Source organism: Papaver somniferum, unplaced genomic scaffold (genome assembly GCF_003573695.1).
Source record: "Papaver somniferum cultivar HN1 unplaced genomic scaffold, ASM357369v1 unplaced-scaffold_81, whole genome shotgun sequence".
Taxonomy (NCBI): Eukaryota; Viridiplantae; Streptophyta; class Magnoliopsida; order Ranunculales; family Papaveraceae; genus Papaver; species Papaver somniferum.
Window position 1 is genome coordinate 5,046,113 of NW_020651082.1, and position 18,154 is coordinate 5,064,266.

The window sequence follows — 18,154 nt, forward strand, 5'->3', positions numbered from 1 at the left end:
AGAAAAAACACTTACCTAAATCTGGTTCCAGCAGGTTTGAGATCCACAAATTGAATAATGAGTTGCGGGATTTTAGAATCAGAACAAGAATCAATGGTAAATCTTTGGGGTTACTAATTTCTCCATTTCCATGGCTGGGTATATAATAGTTGGTAAGGAAATGAAATTGAACCTGTATGAGTGGATGAGAACGATGAGAAGAAACACAGTGAGGGAAAATACTACGAAGACAATCTCCAAGTTGTTTAGTCTTTTGAAGTGAAGGTTAACAGAGAAGATAGAAGAAGTTCTTCTCCTTCTCAGAACTCAGACACAGAAGAGGCGAAAAACAGAACTGAAACCCTAACCAAGTAACCAGTTAATGTTAGCTTATATACCCCCCTATAATCCAACGACTGACACGATCCCTTATCCCCTAAATCTAACGGTCATAATCATTCGGGAATTCGGTCCGGTACGGGACGGTTCTTGTATTGGACCGTGTACCTGTACCCCCAGAGCTCGGTTCCTATATTTTGGACCGGTACCTGTACCCTGTACCTCGGTTCGGTCCAAAATCAGGTACGGTTCCATCGGTTCCGGTTCGGTCCATCGGTCCGGCTCGGTTCCTGTGCACCCTTACTTCTCTCTATACCGATCAAAAAAAAATTTGATGAAGTACAAAAAAGGCTTCGAATTGTGCATAAGAATCACCAAGTGTTCGCAAAACGAATTAGAGTTCGTTTAAAAAGTTAAAGTTTGTTCTGCATGTTGCTTGATATCTAGCTTCATATGTATAAACTCCCATAAGAAAGATAGACGTGCCTCACAAAGTTTTGTAAATGGGTCGTCTTAGTGATAGGGAACAGATAAACCAACATCCATTGACATGAACCTAACATGCCACTGTGATGAGAAACACCAACCCCAAATGTACCTGGGAGTGGAGATAATTTGGACTCAGCTATACATCTCTTTATAGCACTATATCAGCAACTGCTGGCATTTTTTTGTTCAATTAATTGTTTCGGCAAACTTCCTTCATCTTTATAAATACTATCCATAACACAAGCAATCAGTATAGAATTCAAAATATTGAGAAAAACATGTTGACATAAATTTTTATAGACTTAAGGATTTTGGTTTGATTATGTGAAGATGAGCATAACGTGTTTGATAGAATTTCTGACAGAATTTCAGAAGAGATTTTTTTTTTAAAGGTTGTCAACTGTAATATTTCGATAATTTTGGTTTGAGTTATAATCGGTCTACATCGTTGTTGGTGTTGAGCTGCAGTTTGAAACAGGACTACACAAAAATGAAATTAATGAAATTTGAATTTTGAAATTATTTTAGTTTAGGAATTGGAATTTCAAAGTGTAAGGGTATATAAGCGATACTATAATTTGGACTACCATGCAATCCAATTATCCCAACCAAACACACGTTTTTTATTAAGTAATCCATTCTTTGGAATTCAATTCTAGGAATTGGATCACCCTATAATCCAATTCCTGGAATATGAAAATCTTGAACCGAATGCGCTGTTAATTTTATTCGGAAGGAAGCTTGACCAGACTCACATTCCTATACTTAAAGATGAAGGTTGCTGTTACTGATTCTCAAAGTAATGCTAACACATCTCATTGTCTTTCTTTAACAAGATAAAGATCACAAAATGAAATTTAGCCTTCCCCGTCACAGTTTCTATTCAAATTTTCATTGGAATATATGGCTGTGCAGTAAGCCATTGTACAAGAGAAAGTCAGTTGGTAATTTGATTCAGGTGAACATGTTTTCGAGGCATTATACTAGCGAAACTTGCAACATTTTCTATCGAACTTCATCAAAAAGTTTAGATTAGTCTACCCTTGCATTTAGACATTTAGTGCCTTGATTATTCCACGCCGCCACACTGCTGTCTCCATGTCGAATTTCAATTCCCATGCAGGCCAGTAATGAAGATCCTGCTTGAGGCTGTACATTTTAGAAGTCCCATTTAAGAGCACCGCTCTGACACGAACAAACTCCCCGTGCTCCAGCCCCTGTATGTTAGTATTAAAGTTACACAACTAAGAACATCTCGTGTAAAAGTGGGAAAATAAAAATAAATAACTATAAGTATAGGATCTGTTCATAAGGAAAATGAACACCAATCTAGATTCGTACTCGACAAACGGAATTCTGGAGATTAAGTCATGGTTAATACTTTTTGCAGTTGGTTTCTCAAACTGTTTAATAAAGGGGGCAGATATAAGGGACCAGGAGAAGAGTTTGGATAAGCGTCAATTAATTCTACATGAACATGAAGTCGAAATACATATTTCTGTGAAGTTGGTATGGATTTTGTAGATATCATATGCAGGATAGTAAACCAAAACGCACCTTTATCACTTCGACAAAAGAATCCAGATCAGGAGTGAGTTTCTCATTGACTTCAACTATCCACTTCCTCGCCTCGAGACCATATGTACGTGCTGGACTTCCACCAGAACTTCTGCAGAAAGAGGTGACAGTTTATTAGAAAAGGTAACAAAGCCTTACAGTTGACTAATAGAACCGATAAAATTAAGACGGGACAACTCTTACCTAGACACATATACACATCGCCCTTCTTCGGGATGAAATCCAAGTGCACGAACAGCGGGGTGAGGTTCCTGAACAATACACCCACACCAGCTCACTATTCGCGTGGTGCCGTTGCCATCTCTTACATCGGTCCCCACAATAACCTCCTTCACTTATCCCTGCCAGAAAATAGAAGCAAATTTATAAATAACTCATTTAACTATTCTTGCCTTGCACTTACCTCAAATAAGGAAAAGCATACAATCAGAAGACGGGGGCAGGACCAGCTTAAGTGTTTTACTCTTATTTGTGTTAAGATACATATGGCACAGCAGAAAATCCAACTACTCACCTTCCGGAAAATCGTCATACTAAGTGTGTCGTGGCCCTCCTCAGACTCGTGTTCAATTACTACTAAAATTCAAACTAACTAAAGCATTCAACAACAAGTAGAAACTACAAAACAAAATCAATGAAAAGAAAAGAACGAAAGGCACCTGTTCTGTTTCACTTTTGAGTCCCAGTTTGCGTGTCTCATTAAAACCTTCATGAAGAAAAGTTGCCTAAAAATTAAATTAGAAAGCAATTGCTTCAGTAGAAAAGAATAGGATACTGAATTGTCCTTTCTTTCTCCCGATGAAGTAAGCAAATCATTTGCAAAAATTATTTCCCAGTCCAGACATACAACAATGTAAAACTTTTCATCAATGCAGTAACCAGGGACGTGGTGATTGAAGTTCAACCGACTAACCTGAAGTGTACCTCGAGGAATAGTAACAGCCTCCCATCCACATCCAGACAAGTCTTTACTCTTCTGGATAAAATTTAATGCCCTAACAACCTGTTATGTAAAAAAAATGATTGAAATGCATGAGCACAACAAGCTAACTCTTATAGTCATATAGCTATAAAGAACTTCTGAGACCTTTTATCACCAATTGTCAATAACACAGGATGTACAGGGCCTCGTTATGCTTTTTTTTTTCTCTTCCAATAGAAATCTTGCGCTCTAAGAACATATGACGCAAAGAACACCGCCACAAAATAAATATAATGCATAACTAATGAATAATCCAATTACAAAACCATAAATGTTCAGGAGGCAACTTCATATGTCAAGCCAAAAGTAGTTCAAGATAAACAAGCAGCAAACTACGTTTCATTTACCACAAAGCTGGAATATGATAAAAAAAAAACTTCAAACATACTCGCTCTAATGGAAGAAAATATGCTCTAAGAGATTCGTCCAGACTTCCTCCAGCGTTCATAGCCACTGCTCTTCCTTGCCAATCCACGACCAGGGAACCGCTTGAGCCGCCCTTTGTCCCAGATGCAGTGTAAAGTAAAGAGAGAAACAACCAAATCATAATGACAGATAACCAAATTTCATCTCCGCAAATAATGGGTCTTGACAAGTCCTAAAACCATACTGCAATGTGTAAGTCTTAAATATTAAGCCGCTTACTTGCATGTAGAACGTGTTGAAGTCATTGTAACCATCACTGCACAAAAGTACAACGTCCACAACATGTTAAAAATATATAATACAGCTTTTTCTAACTACAAATTTCAGTAATCAACACAGCAACTATAACAACGAACCACATACTATGTGTACACAGGTGTGTTCCTATCCAAACGAGCTATTGTTCCTGCCAAAATTGAAACCTGAAAATGTATTAAATCACTCATCAACAGATTGCTAAATTGGTTATATACGCAGCATATAACTTCTGTAACGAAATGGTGCTATGTAGAAATCTCTTGTGCTGACTATAAGCAGTTGCAACAATGTGCAAGGCCCAACAAAAAGATAGAAGCATGTAAACAAAGAAATAGAGGATAAACTAGAATATAACAACATTCAACTTTCTCTCCCAACTTGTTAACGTGCAACTGCTGCTAATCTTCTTTCTTGAGACGAATACAAATATACCTAATTTTTCCAAAGCTTACTTTCTCCCTAGTGATGCACACAAGAAATAGACAGATGCACTGACTTAGAATGAGTACCTGTTCACCCCTATCATTACCCACAACCCTAATCTCTAGTCCTACAGAAGCAACTTCAGGTGCTAGAGGTATCTCCTCGTAGCTCAGAAATTGCACCGCTCCAGGATCATATCGAAAGAAACCAAAATCATGGACCTAAAAGAAAAATTATCTGCATTAGTCTGATGCAATGACAACTTGGTCTCATACTATAGTAACAGTTAGAATGATAAGACAACTCCTCACCGGATCTCTATAAAGAGGAAAAACTGGAATCTCTTCCATATTGTTAAACATAGCTTCAGCAACAACAGGGCCTACAATTACAAACAGAAACAGCATAATCTAATAAACAAGCTACGAAACAACATCAATGCAGGAAGATCAAATCTTAAGTAAAAATGGAAAACCAAGTAGTACCAGGTTGCACGACATGACGATTAGTAAGTATAATTCCTCGTTTCTTATCAACAATAAACCCTGTTGATGAACCTGAACCCTCACATTCAGTATCAAAGGCTTTACATCTTACAACTCTTAAAGCCACCACAGCTGGTATTACTTTAGCTAACGTTGTTCTCCAATCATCAGCACTTGCAGGAGCAGATGTCAAAATTTCTTTCCCCATTTACTTCTCTGAGTGTGCAATTCAAAGAAAAACAATTCCAATTAGGTTTAAATCAAAAAAAAAAAAAAAAAATGAAGTTAGAACACTTCATTCATGAGATTTACAAGTTTATATAACAACTGTTGTGGGTTAACTTTTCATGTATAGTTTCGTACAAGTGCAAGCAAAGCTGCCAAGCATCCATTTTCAGCAAAGATTCTTGTGCTGCCCCAATAAAAATTCAATTCTGCAATAAATAGAGACAGAAATTTGGTTTTGGAAACAGAATCGATTGACAACGAGATGAGAAGACCACCACCAGTAAGTAAGACATTGATTGTTGTAGTGGACATATTGATTTGTTGATAGTGATACTTAGTTGATGAAAAAGAAAGAGAGGAGGAGGATGAATAAATTTATTGAATTGATTTTCCCTCTCCCTATCGATTTTTTCCTTTTTGTTTACCAGTTTTGTTCCGTTGCCGGGATTTGAACCCGGGTCCTCTACTAGCCTGTTTTAGAAATAGAAACTGAATGTGACACTGCGCCTGCCAGTGACGTGGTGATGTAACCCAGTCGTAGTGGGATCCATCGGCACGGGCCATATACTAGCAAGACTGTGAATGGGGGTATCAATTTGCTTGGGGTGTACCAATCCAAGATAAATGTTATTTTGTCTTATTTGTATTTTGGTACATCCCAAGTACACCGCTCCCCCCTATTAGCAACCTTGATATACTAGTGGTAGACAGCTATACAAGTCGGTCAAAAAAGTAGTTTTAGAAATATTGCTTTCTTTAATGATACAAGTAGAGTGTACGATCGATGCACGTCATTGAATTAGGTGTTACACAATTGATAGTGGCATGAAAAATTTCATAACTAGTATGAAAGATAGAAAAGTAGAGAAAGAAGGGAAGAATTTTTATTCAATGTAAAGAACAAACAAATATTACAGCCTTTATTTATAGGGATAGATACAAGGATATCCCGGTAATAAATGGGATTTACCCTAGATACATAAATATACGTTTATAACACTCCTCCTGATGACAATTGTGTCTAAGTCACAAAATATATCAGGAAAGTCAAGAGAGAAAAAACCTGAAATGTGTGAGACTCAGAACGTGTTGGACACGCATATGGTGCCTCATTAAAACCTTGACAAGTAAACCCAATGGGACAAACCTTGACGAAGGAAAGAGTACAACGCGTTTAAGTCCTAATAATGCTCCCCTTGATGGATACTTCAGCGAAATCTTGGCCTACAAATCTTTAAGTCGACGCATTCCAATCTTGTGAACTAATTTCTTGAATAGAAGTTGGTAATGCCTTAGTGAAGAGGTCTGCTAGATTGTGATTTGAACGTACTTGTTGGATATCAATCATACCATCATTTTGTAGATCATGTGAGAAAAAAACTTCGGACTGATGTGCTTTATTCGATCACCTTTGATGAATCCTTCCTATAGTCGTAAAATGCAAGCAGTATTGTCTTCGTATAATATTGTTGGTGAATTTTTATTTGAAGGAATTCCACATGATTCTTGAGTATGATGTATTACTGACCTTAACCAGACGCTCTCACGGCTTGCTTCATGGATTGCTAGTAGTTCAGAATGATTTGTAGATGTGGCTGAAATTGTTTGCTTCACTGACCGCCAAGATATAGTTGTATATCCATAAGTAAACAAATACCCAGTTTGTGATCGTCCTTTGTGTGGATCTGAAAGATAACCTGCAGCTGCGTACCCAATTAGTTTTGACTTAGATTTATAAGGGTAAAATAGACCTAAATAAATAGTGCCACTAAGATAATGTAATAAGTGCTTGATTTCGTTCTAGTGTCTTTGAGTTGGAGCAGAACTGTATCTAGCTAACAGATTAACTGAAAATATAATATCTGGCCTTGTGCAATTTGCAAGATACATAAGAGCACCAATTACACTTAGATATGGCATTTCCGGACCAAGAAGTTATTCACCATCTTCTTTAGGTCGAAATGGGTCTTTATTCACGTCAAGTGATCTCGCAACCATAGGGGAACTCAGTGGATGAGCTTTGTCCATATAAAATCGTTTTAAGACCTTTTTTGTATGAGTAGACTGATGGACAAATATTCCATTTGGGACATGCTCAATTTGCAAACCAAGACAATACTTAGTTTTACAAAGATCTTTCATCTCAAAATCCTTTTGTAAGTAAGCAGCGGTTTCAGTGAGTTCATTTAGAGTTCCAACAAGATTTAGATCATCAACATGTACTGCAATAATAGCAAACCAAGGATTGGATTTCTTAATGACAACCCATGGACAAATAACATTATTAGTATATCCCTATTTCAGTAAATATTCACTGAGGCGATTATACCACATTCTTCCAGATTGCTTTAATCCATATAGAGCTCTTTGAAGTTTTATTGAGTATACACTACGATCTTTGGACTTGCCTGCTTCAGGCATACGAAATCCCTCGGAAATTTTCATATAAATGTCACTATCAAGTGACCCATAAAGATAAGTTGTAACTACATCCATAAGACGCATTTCAAGATTTTCTGAAGCTGCCAAACTAATAAAAAACTGGAATGCGATGGCATCCATCACTGGAGAATAAGTTTCTTGATAATCAATACCTTGTCTTTGTGAAAAACCTTGTGTAAAGAGTCGAGCTTTATATCTCACAATTTCATTTTTCTCGTTACGCTTTCATACAAATACCCATTTGTATCCGGCAGCTTTTACATTTTCAGGAGTTACAACAATAGGACCAAGAACTCCACGTTTTACTAATGAGTTGTACTCTGCTTGGATTACAACCTCCCACTTAGGCCAATCTTTTCTACGTCGACATTCTTGTGGTTTAGGATCATCAATATTTTCAATGACATCCAAATCAACTGTAAAAGAAAATTTACTATCAGAAATAATGGTATACATTTCCCAATTTTGTTTTGTACCGACATAGTTTATAGAGATCTCATTGTTTTGAGGTACATGTTGTTAGAGCATTGCTCGGTCGAACTCGCATGCGTTGTTATCTCAAGCATGTTTGTCAACGTTAGTGACCAAAACTATAAGTCTTGATTTCTAGCCTATTTATAGATGTCTCGGACTAGGATATAGATAGTGTGGTTGAGCTTAGATCTCTCGGCGTTCATCTCTTGAAGACGAAGAACTACTAATGGCGGCTTTTGGAACTTCTTCGACAAAAAGGTATGTGGATACTTGAACTCATCTATCACTTGGAAAGTCTATTTCTACTATCTCCTATATTGAGACATAAGTCGTGTTACGATATAGTTTTCTCTATACACATTTGAGATTTCGAGCTGAGTATATCTCGCTTACATATTTCTCGAAATATGTGTTGGTAAGCTTTCGCTTCGACCAAGTTCATCTTATATCATGAGAAAATTACCGAGTAACATCTTACATGGTTTGTATGAACAATCATTTGATGTAGGCTTGGAATGTTTCGATAATGATTATTTCAATATCTTGAAAATTGCTTTGTTGCTGATAATGTGTGAAAACGGATATTGTCATTATAGAAGAATGTTTAAATGATTGAAATAAAGAGTTGAGGATGTAACCATCTTTGGATATAATCATATATAGTGTGTTCGCACATTAGTGTATAAATCCATAAATCGGGAACCAAGAGTATGCATATGTGTGTATATGAAATTGGTGAAGGAGACAAGATAAGTATGCGTACCCGTACACATACTGGCGGAAGTTTTCGAATCGAAAATATCTGCTGAGTTTGGGAATTACAAACTTCTAAACTAGTCACCTTAAGTATGCGTACCCGTACGCATACTGGCGGAAGTTTTCAAACCGAAAATTTCTGCTGATTTTGGAAACTTAACAAACTCAAAATCCGGTTGCTTAAGTACGCATACCCGTAAGCATACTTAAGATGGTTACTTTTTCAAATCGGTCAGTTCATGGACTTAATCATTTAAATCATAAGGAATGCAATCTTTGCAAACCGTGGCTATAATATTCATGATTGATTCAAGTGAATCAAACCGATTTGGTTTCGATTGTGTTTTCTATGCAATTGAACAACTCTTTAACTAGTTTCATTTGAGTCATTTGAACTAGTTATGGTTAAGATGAATAAGGTTGATATGAGAGTAATCATATGGCTAACCTCGGTTAACTATCTGTGAACCAACATGGTGTACACGTTTAGATACGGTTACATAAACCTAAATGAGGGTACATTTCATTTGTGTGTAACAAGCTAAGTTCGATCTAACGCTTGAAAGATATTAGCTTGGTTGAATCAGGTTTTTCATCTAACAGTGAATATTGAATACTTTGTTACCTAGGTAACTTAGATTCCAAACCATGATTTGAAAACTATATAAAGGAGAACTCTAGCAACTGGGAAACCTAATCCCCACACCTCATGTGTGTTACTAGTTGCATAACTAGAGTCAATTCTCCTTTAACCTTAGGTTTCTTCTCGAGACCCTGTAGGTTAACGACTTGAAGACTTCATTGGGATTGTGAAGCCAGACCCAACTATTATCTTTGTAGTTGCATGATCTGATCTTGTTGTTTCTATCGTGTTGAGTGCAATTGAAATAATTGGCTCGAGATTTTATATCTCCTATAGGCAAGATAGAAAAGTAATCACAAACACTTCGTCTCATCGTTTGTGATTCCACAATAACTTGTTTCACAAATGATTAAGTTTATTGTGAGGTGATTGATAATTCTAGGTTGTTCTTCGGGAATATAAGTCCGGGTTATCAATTGGTTCATGTTCACCTTGATTTATCAAAAGATGGAACAAAAACTCTTGGGTATTTCTGTGGGAGACAGATTTATTCAATCCTATAGACTTTTCTGTGTGAGACATATTTGTCTATCAAGTCTTCGACTTTGGGTCGTAGCAACTCTTGGTTGTGGGTGAGATCAACTAAGGGAATCAAGTGTGTAGTATCCTGCTGGTATCAAATACGTAAGGAGCGCAGCTGTACCTTGAATCAGTGTGAGATTGATTAGGGTTTAACTACAGTACAGTCGGAAGTTAATTGGTAGTAGGCTAGTGTCTGTAGTGGCTTAATACAGTGTGGTATTCAATATAGACTAGGTCCTGGGGTTTTTCTGCATTTGCGACTTCCTCGTTAACAAAATTATGGTGTCTGTGTTATTTCTTTTCCGCATTATATTTTGTTATATAATTGAAATATCACAGGTTGTGCGTTAAGATCAATCAATTAGAATATCCAACCTTGGTTTGTTCATTTACATTGATAGACACTTGAACATTGGTCTTTGGTACCGTTCAAGTTACTCCTCTTATTCAATCGGGCTCGCAGAATTCTATTTGTTGATTGTGGATTGAATTAAGAGTTAGAGATATTAAACTCTTTGATATAATTTATTCTAGATTGAGTCAATTTGTCTAGTTGATTCTTTAGAAAGTGTATTGGAGTAAGTCCTCTCAGATTGCCAAATGAATTGTTGGGTGTGGTTGTTAGACCCCCGCATTTTCAATTGGTATCAGAGCATACAAACACATTAAATACCTAATAAGTTTGTGTTTGTAGCGATCTAAGGATGGACGATATAGTCTCTGATAAACGCATCACCAGAAATAAAAGTTTTGTTCCTATAAAGTCTATTAAAGAGAAAGATTTGTCAATCTCGAATATAGATGAACCTTGGGTTCCAATGAAACAGACGTACGTTGACAAGTGTTTCTATGACTACCTTACTGACGAGTCCTTCTCTGAAGTTGAAAGGAATGCAGCCAAAGAGAGTTCAACGATCCTAAAACTCTTTAGGATCCAGGCTGATAATTTCAATCGTTTGAAACACAAAATCAATGTCCTAGTTGGTATGGTAAGTGAGCATGACTCTCGTTTAAAGATTCTTCAAAAGGAAATTCTCAAAAAGGATGCTTTGAAAATTGAACATCTCTTAAGTGAAATCTCCATTCAAGAGTGTTCAAATGAGTCCACCATACCAATTGCTTCTAATTTAACTATAAAGGAATCAGTTTCAGAAGTAAAAACGAAAACCCTTCTTGAGAGATGTGCCTATGTCTTCCACATCACACAGAAGGAAGAATTCTCCAAATGATGTTAAGACTGTTTTATCTAATCACTCAAGTGATCAGAAAGTGTGTTTCTTTTGTGATTCAAAAGAACCAAGTAAACAAAAGAGGAATTCTAGGTTGAATGACAATTCTATTATTCGTCTTAAACACACCTTAGATTTAATTCTCAAAGGTATAACTGACATCCGTATGTCTAAACCAATTGGTTTTAGTACTCACCCTGTGTACCCCACCAGGAAAGTCAATTCAATGTGTTCCCCAAATGTTCAAACACATAACAGTCTTCCTAATCCATTCCGATCAAGAAGAACTCATGGTTTTTCTTCTTTCAAAAAGGGAGATTACGTTGTTCATGATGTGAGAAAGATACCAGGAAGAAAGCAAAAAGGGAGGTATGGAAGACAACTTAAAAGGGATAATTGAAAGATACAAAGATATCATCAACAAGCTGACTAGTCCCTCTGAAAACTCTCCAGGTAAGAATCAAAACTATGTGTCATACTTTGATGATAACGAGTTTTATGATAACTTTTCACATCATAATGGTTTTCCTCCAAAGATCAGGAAAAAGAGGCTTAACCATAAGCAACGTTCATTTGATTAGCTCAAGGCTCATACTTGTGCTAATTAATCACAAGGTTGAATTCTCACTCTCAATAAAAATCCTGACACAGTGAGATATTTTTTCAGGTATACTTGATGACAAAACGTGTTTCTGAATCTCCAGCTATCTTCTTATCGTTCTTAGCTGGTTATCAATTATAAACACTTTTTGCATAAGTATCCTTTTGTTGTTGTTGTTTTTAAAAAAAAGGGTGTCAAATTGTTGTGCTCTAAAATTTTTTCTTTTGAGAAATAAATTTATTTTAGAGGTGAGCTTCTTACTCATTAAGAAAATATGTGTTATATCTTCTTCGCAACCGTTTGGTATAAGGGTAAGTCTATGTACGTGCATGTATCTCTTTTCACACAGGCACGGACTAAACTTGGAAACCCTAAACTTTAGTTCTTATGTAACCTATAAATACCAAACCTTTTATAGAGCAGGCATACTTTTGTTATGCTCTCTTAAGAATGGGATCATCTTCAGGAACTTGTTATTTTCCAATAGGATTTCTCAACAAGAGGTTTGGTCTCACACTCAAGGAGAAAGAAGAAGGAAATCTTGTGGAAATTGATGACACATCTTCTCAATCTCTTAATATCTTGTCTGATATTGAGGATGATGAAGAGATTTCTAATGAAGTTGTTCAAAACTTTATCGAAAAGTTTAACGATGCAAAATTGTTGCTTGTTAACACTCTAAAAGAGCTAGATGGGTTAAGAACCGAATTGATAAAGGTCACCGTCGAACTCGCTCTAATAAAGACACGTCTTAAGGATCGTCTCAATGCCGTGTCTGATGATGGTGTCAATTCTGTCTGTCACAAACTTGAAGGTCTTGGAACCAGTGAAGCTTCCGTACCGGAACTCTGATTATCGCTTGTGATTTCTCTTTGTTTTAGAGTTATTTTTTATTATGTCTAGTAAATCTTCTTTTTTATGTTTTTAGAAGAATAACCATTATTGTGAGTACACATAGCTATGTCCAACGATTTTCATCTTCATGTTGTTAGATTTATTTATTTAAATTCCAAGTTTTTGGAAGATGATTTTTGCAATTTTAATCTTTGTGATTTTATATATTGCAAACTGTTATGGGATATGTTGTTTACGTCCGTGAACCTGTGACTGTCCCATACTTGTTCAAAAGTTATCTCTATTATGTCGGTATGAATGTATTGATAGAAGATAGAATAAACTTTTGACATTACAAAAGTTAAAGCCTTTTATGTCATTGTTTTGATGGAAGAAAGGATAAAACTTTTGTTTACAAGGATTAAGCCTATTGTATGTCATTGTGCAAATAGTGATGGAAAATATGATGAATCCTTATCCATTCTGCAGTATTTGGTCGATCTCCGATCCACATTCTTGTGCATATACTGTGTTGCTCCGTAAGTTCTCTTATGTTTGAGCATGACCAACTAAATTGATCATTCTATTATGGTTATTTTAGTTGTTGCTCTGTAATTTCTCTTATGTCGAGCATGACCAATTGAATTGATCACGTTGTGGTTAATTTAGTTGTATAATTCCGATTGAATTAATTATGAGTTTTCTTGTGGTTAATTTAATTGTGCATTTCGATTGGATTAAACATGAATTCTTTTATGGATAATTCAATTGAATACTTTGGATTCAAATTCATGTTTTCATGGGATTTGATTTTGTCCAAAGAAATCCTTCTTTTCTTGTGAAAGTAAGGTCGCCTTTGTTGTTCCTTCGGGGATGACATTTTATGGGGGAGAGTTCATATTGAAATTGTGCTTGATTGCTAAATCTTTGTGGGGAGTGCGGCTGTGGAATTTTAGGGGTTATCTTGTATATTTATTAACTCCTTGATGAATGCATTTAGTTTCGTCTTTATGATGGAATATAAATAAGTTGGTATGGTATTTGCTTTTAGTCATGAAGTATCTCCGTGGAAATTTCATGAGGATCCCACTAGTTTTCGTACCTTTGCCAATTTATATTGACAAAAAGGGGGAGAATTAATGTGTAGTGTGACACTACAAATACATATGGTTTACGGATCGTTATGTAAGAGGGAGTGGTTTTCATGTTAAGATAAAGTATTGACTAAGGGGGAGTGATGAATATCACCATAGTATTGTTGTCAAAGTTGTGATACAATTGGACTTTGATGATGTGTAATAATACTATGACATTGTATAACAATGATTGAGAGCATTTTATTTTCTCATTGTTATAGCTACGGATCTTCAACAACTATGATGCTGAACTTACAACCTTTAGGATCATGGAGTACTTGAAAGTAACGAAGATTTCGAGTCGCGTTGAAGATTCCAAGGAGATCAAGCATGTGGATGGGAAGCTACAATTTTTATCTATTTTGTAATCCATATGTATTGATAGTTTTGTCACTAAAATTGACAAAGGGGAAGATTATTAGAGCATTGCTCGGTCGAACGCGCATGCGTTTCTATCTCAAGCATGTTTGTCAATGTTAGTGATCAAAACTATAAGTCTTGATTTCTAGCCTATTTATAGATGTCTCGGACTAGGATATAGATAGTGTAGTTGAGCTTAGATCTCTCGGCGGTCATCTGTTGAAGACGTAGAATTACTAAGGGGAGCTTGTAGAACTTCTTCGACAAAAAGGTATGTGGAGGCTTGAACTCATCTATCACTTGAAAAGCCTATTTCTACTATCTCCTATATTGAGACATAAGTCGTGTTACGATATAGTTTTCTCTATACACATTTTAGATTTCGAGCTGAGTATATCTCTCTTACATATTTCTCGAAATATGTGTTGGTAAGCTTTCGCTTCGACCAAGTTCATCTTATATCATGAGAAAATTACCGAGTAACATCTTACATGGTTTGTGTGATACAATCATTTGATGTGGGCTTGGAATGTTTCGATAATGATTATTTCAATATCTTGAAAATTGCTTTGATGCTGATAGTGTGTGAAAACGGTTATTGTCATTATAGAAGAATGTTTCAATGATTGAAATAAATAGTTGAGGATGTAACCATCTTTGGATATAAGCATATATAGTGTGTTCGCACATTTAGTGTATAAATCCATAAACCGGGAACCAAGAGTATGCATATGTGTGTATACGAAATTGGTGAAGGAGACAAGATAAGTATGCGTACCCGTACGCATACTGGAGGAAGTTTTCGAACCGAAAATATCTGCTGAGTTTGGGAATTACAAACTCCTAAACTAGTCACCTTAAGTATGCGTACCCGTACGCATACTGGCGGAAGTTTTCGAACCGAAAATTTCTGTTGAGTTTGGAAACTTAACAAACTCAAAATCCGGTTGCTTAAGTACGCATACCCGTAAGCATACTTAAGCTGGTTACTTTGTCAAATCGGTCAGTTCATGGACTTAAACATTTAAATCATAAGGAATGCAATCTTTGCAAACCGTGGCTATAATGTTCATGATTGATTCAAGTGAATCAAACCTATTTGGTTTCGATTGTGTTTTCTATACAATTGAACAACTCTTTAACTAGTTTCATTTGAGTCATATGGCTAACCTCTGTTAACTATTTGTGAACTAACCCGGTGTACAGGTTTAGGTACGGTTACATAAACCTAAACGAGGGTACATTTCATTTGTGTTTAACAAGCTAAGTTCGATCTAACGGTTGAAAGATATTAGCTTGGTTGAATCAGGTTTTTCATCTAACGGCGAATATTGAATGCTTTGTTACCAAGGTAACTTGGATTGCAAACCCTGATTTGAAAATTATATAAAGGATAACTCTACCAAATGGGAAACCTAATCCCCACACCTCATGTGTGTTACTAGTTGCATAACTAGAGTCGATTCTCCTTTAACCTTAGGTTTCTTCTCGAGACCCTGTAGGTTAACAAATTGAAAACTTCATTGGGATTGTGAAGCCAGACCCAACTATTATCTTTGTAGTTGCGTGATATGATGTTGTTGTTTCTATCGTGTTGAGTGCAATTGAAATAATTGGCTCGAGATTTTATATCTCCTATAGGCAAGATAGAAAAGTAATCACAAGCACTTCGTCTCATCGTTTGTGATTCCACAATAACTTGTTTCGCTAGTCGATTAAGTTTATTGTGAGGTGATTGATAATTCTAGGCTGTTATTCGGGAATATAAGTCCGGGTTATCAATTGGTTCCTGTTCACCTTGATTTATCGAAAGACGGAACAAAAACTCTTGGGTATTTCTGTGGGAGACAGATTTATTCATTCCTATAGACTTTTCTGTGTGAGACAGATTTGTCTATCCAGTCTTCCACTTTGGGTCGTATGAACTCTTCGTTGTGGGTGAGATCAACTAAGGGAATCAATTGCGTAGTATCAGAGACGTAAGGAGCGCAACTGTACCTTGAATCAATGTGAGATTGATTAGGGTTCAACTACAGTATGGTAGGCTTTTAAAGATATTATATTTAAATGCAAAAAGATCCCCGGCAGCGGCGCCAAAAACTTGGTAGGCCCGGGAAAGCGTATAAAAAGGTCCTACAAATTATAACCGCAAGTGCACGGTCGTCGGTTGTAGCTCGTGCAAGTACGGGTCGATCCACAGAGATCGGGTGTGTTTCGGAAGTGTTTTAGCTAATTGGGTTTCTAGTTTGCTTTGGGCTTAGAAGCCTTTTGGAAACTGTTGGGCTTAAAGTACTAATGGGTTTGAATGCCCTTTGAATGAATTGGGCTTAGTGGGTTTGTTAAAAATAAAATGAACTGAGCTTGGGCTCAGTTATCTTTGAAGTGCAAATGGGCTTTGGGCCTTTGATTGAGCTTTGGGCTCAATTTCACCTTAACAGTGAAATGGTCTTTCACAGTAATTGGGCTTTGGTTATGGTCTTCTGATGAGCCCAATTTGTGCTCTGGGCTTTTGGTTTTAGAAACTGGGCTTGGTTACTGAGGATTGGGCCTTAGACTTCACTGAAGTGAATTTGGGCTCAGTTGAAGCAGTGGAAACCAGGTTGCAGCAGCAGGAGCAAGAGCTGCAGAGGAAAGTAGCAGTGAAGCTGCAGTAAGGAAAAGAAAGCAGCAACAGCAGCACCAGTAAACAAGAAAACAAGTAGCAAGTCTGCACAGCAGGGCAGCTGCAAGGGAAGGCAACAGCAACTGCTGACAACAGAAGCAGTGCAAAAGCAGTGGGTAGCAGGGAAAGCAGCAACACATGATAGTGAACTAAAGATGAACCAAAGTGGAAGCAAATCAGATAACAAGGAGCAACAACAATGGAACAAAGCAAATGAAAACTAAACAGCAATAATCAGTGAACAAAAACAAAACAAAGCAAAAGCAACAGTAAGCAAAACAAAATAAGATGAACCAAGGCTTAAGCCAAGGGCAAGGATGTGGTGAAGAAACTGAAAGGAAGCAATACTAGGCAGAACACAGGCATTCCTATAGAATGGGTTGAAAACTAGCTTGCTATAAGCACTAGCTTCTCCCAATACTCAATCAAAGTGCAACCTAAGCATACAACAAGAATGGCAAGAAAATCAGCTTGCTATAAGCACTGATTCCTTGCCATTGCACAATCAGCACAAAGCTTTTAAGATATCTAGCCTAGTATTCCATCATGTAACTGACAGTGACAGGAGCAACAACAATGAACATGTAACAAACATCAACAGGAATGGATAGCATTAACAGGATACAAGTATTAACAATGAACATTTAACTAACAACAAGTTTAACAACAGAACATGAACATTAACTATAAATAACTAACAATGAACATGACTGAATTTTGACTGAAACATGGAACTGAACATTAGCAGCAAATTGAACTGAACATTAACTGAAAAGTGAACTGAACTAAAGTTAACCGTTAACAGAACTGAAAGTTCTGGATGTGGGCTAGTCCCAACATAGTTTCAACACTCACCCAATGTCCCAATTTATAGTCAATTACATCATTAGGGCTTTCCCCCAATTTTCACCCAAAACAGTAGAACTAGGGTTTGGTGAAACTCACCTAATTCGTTGGAATTGATCGCCTGCATGCTAACCCAATCTTCTTCTGACTCTACTGCTGCTTTCTCACGCTCCAATTACTCTACTAACTCAACCTAATTCATCAATTTTTCTTCTAGGTTCTCAGAGAAAGATGAGAAGAGAAATTAGTGAATTAGATAGGTAGAGGGGTAGGGGATTGATGGGAGAAGGATGGGTGTAGTTGGTTTGGGCAGGTGAGGTGGTTGTTGCGAAGGTAGAGCAGGTGGAGAAGGTGGTGGTGGTGATGGTGGTTCGGCAGGGTATGGTGGTTGCAGAGAGGGGGGTGATGGTGGTATATGGGTTCGATAGAATGGGAGAAGGGGGTTGTTTGGTTGGGGTTAAA

The 18,154-nt window shown here is 36.8% G+C and overlaps 1 protein-coding gene across 3 annotated transcripts; it reads right to left on the reverse strand.

The window, feature by feature from the left end:
• Nucleotides 1-1,598: 1,598 nt before the first annotated feature.
• Nucleotides 1,599-5,595, reverse strand: LOC113345188 (protease Do-like 7). 3 transcript variants are annotated; one of them, XM_026589002.1, is made up of 12 exons: nt 5,323-5,595; nt 4,960-5,175; nt 4,786-4,856; nt 4,561-4,695; nt 4,157-4,215; nt 4,013-4,049; nt 3,756-3,866; nt 3,299-3,388; nt 3,045-3,091; nt 2,569-2,726; nt 2,365-2,476; nt 1,599-2,024 (listed from the first exon to the last, which is right to left on the reverse strand). In XM_026589002.1, exons 2-10 carry the CDS (start codon nt 5,165-5,167, stop codon nt 2,717-2,719), a joined length of 768 nt encoding a protein of 255 aa, XP_026444787.1. In that variant the 5' UTR covers nt 5,168-5,175; nt 5,323-5,595; the 3' UTR covers nt 1,599-2,024; nt 2,365-2,476; nt 2,569-2,716. The 3 variants fall into 3 exon arrangements, with proteins under 3 accessions (XP_026444787.1, XP_026444786.1, XP_026444785.1); XM_026589001.1 differs by having other exon boundaries at nt 2,365-2,473; nt 3,045-3,110; XM_026589000.1 differs by having other exon boundaries at nt 3,045-3,110.
• Between the last annotated feature and the right edge of the window lie 12,559 nt (nt 5,596-18,154).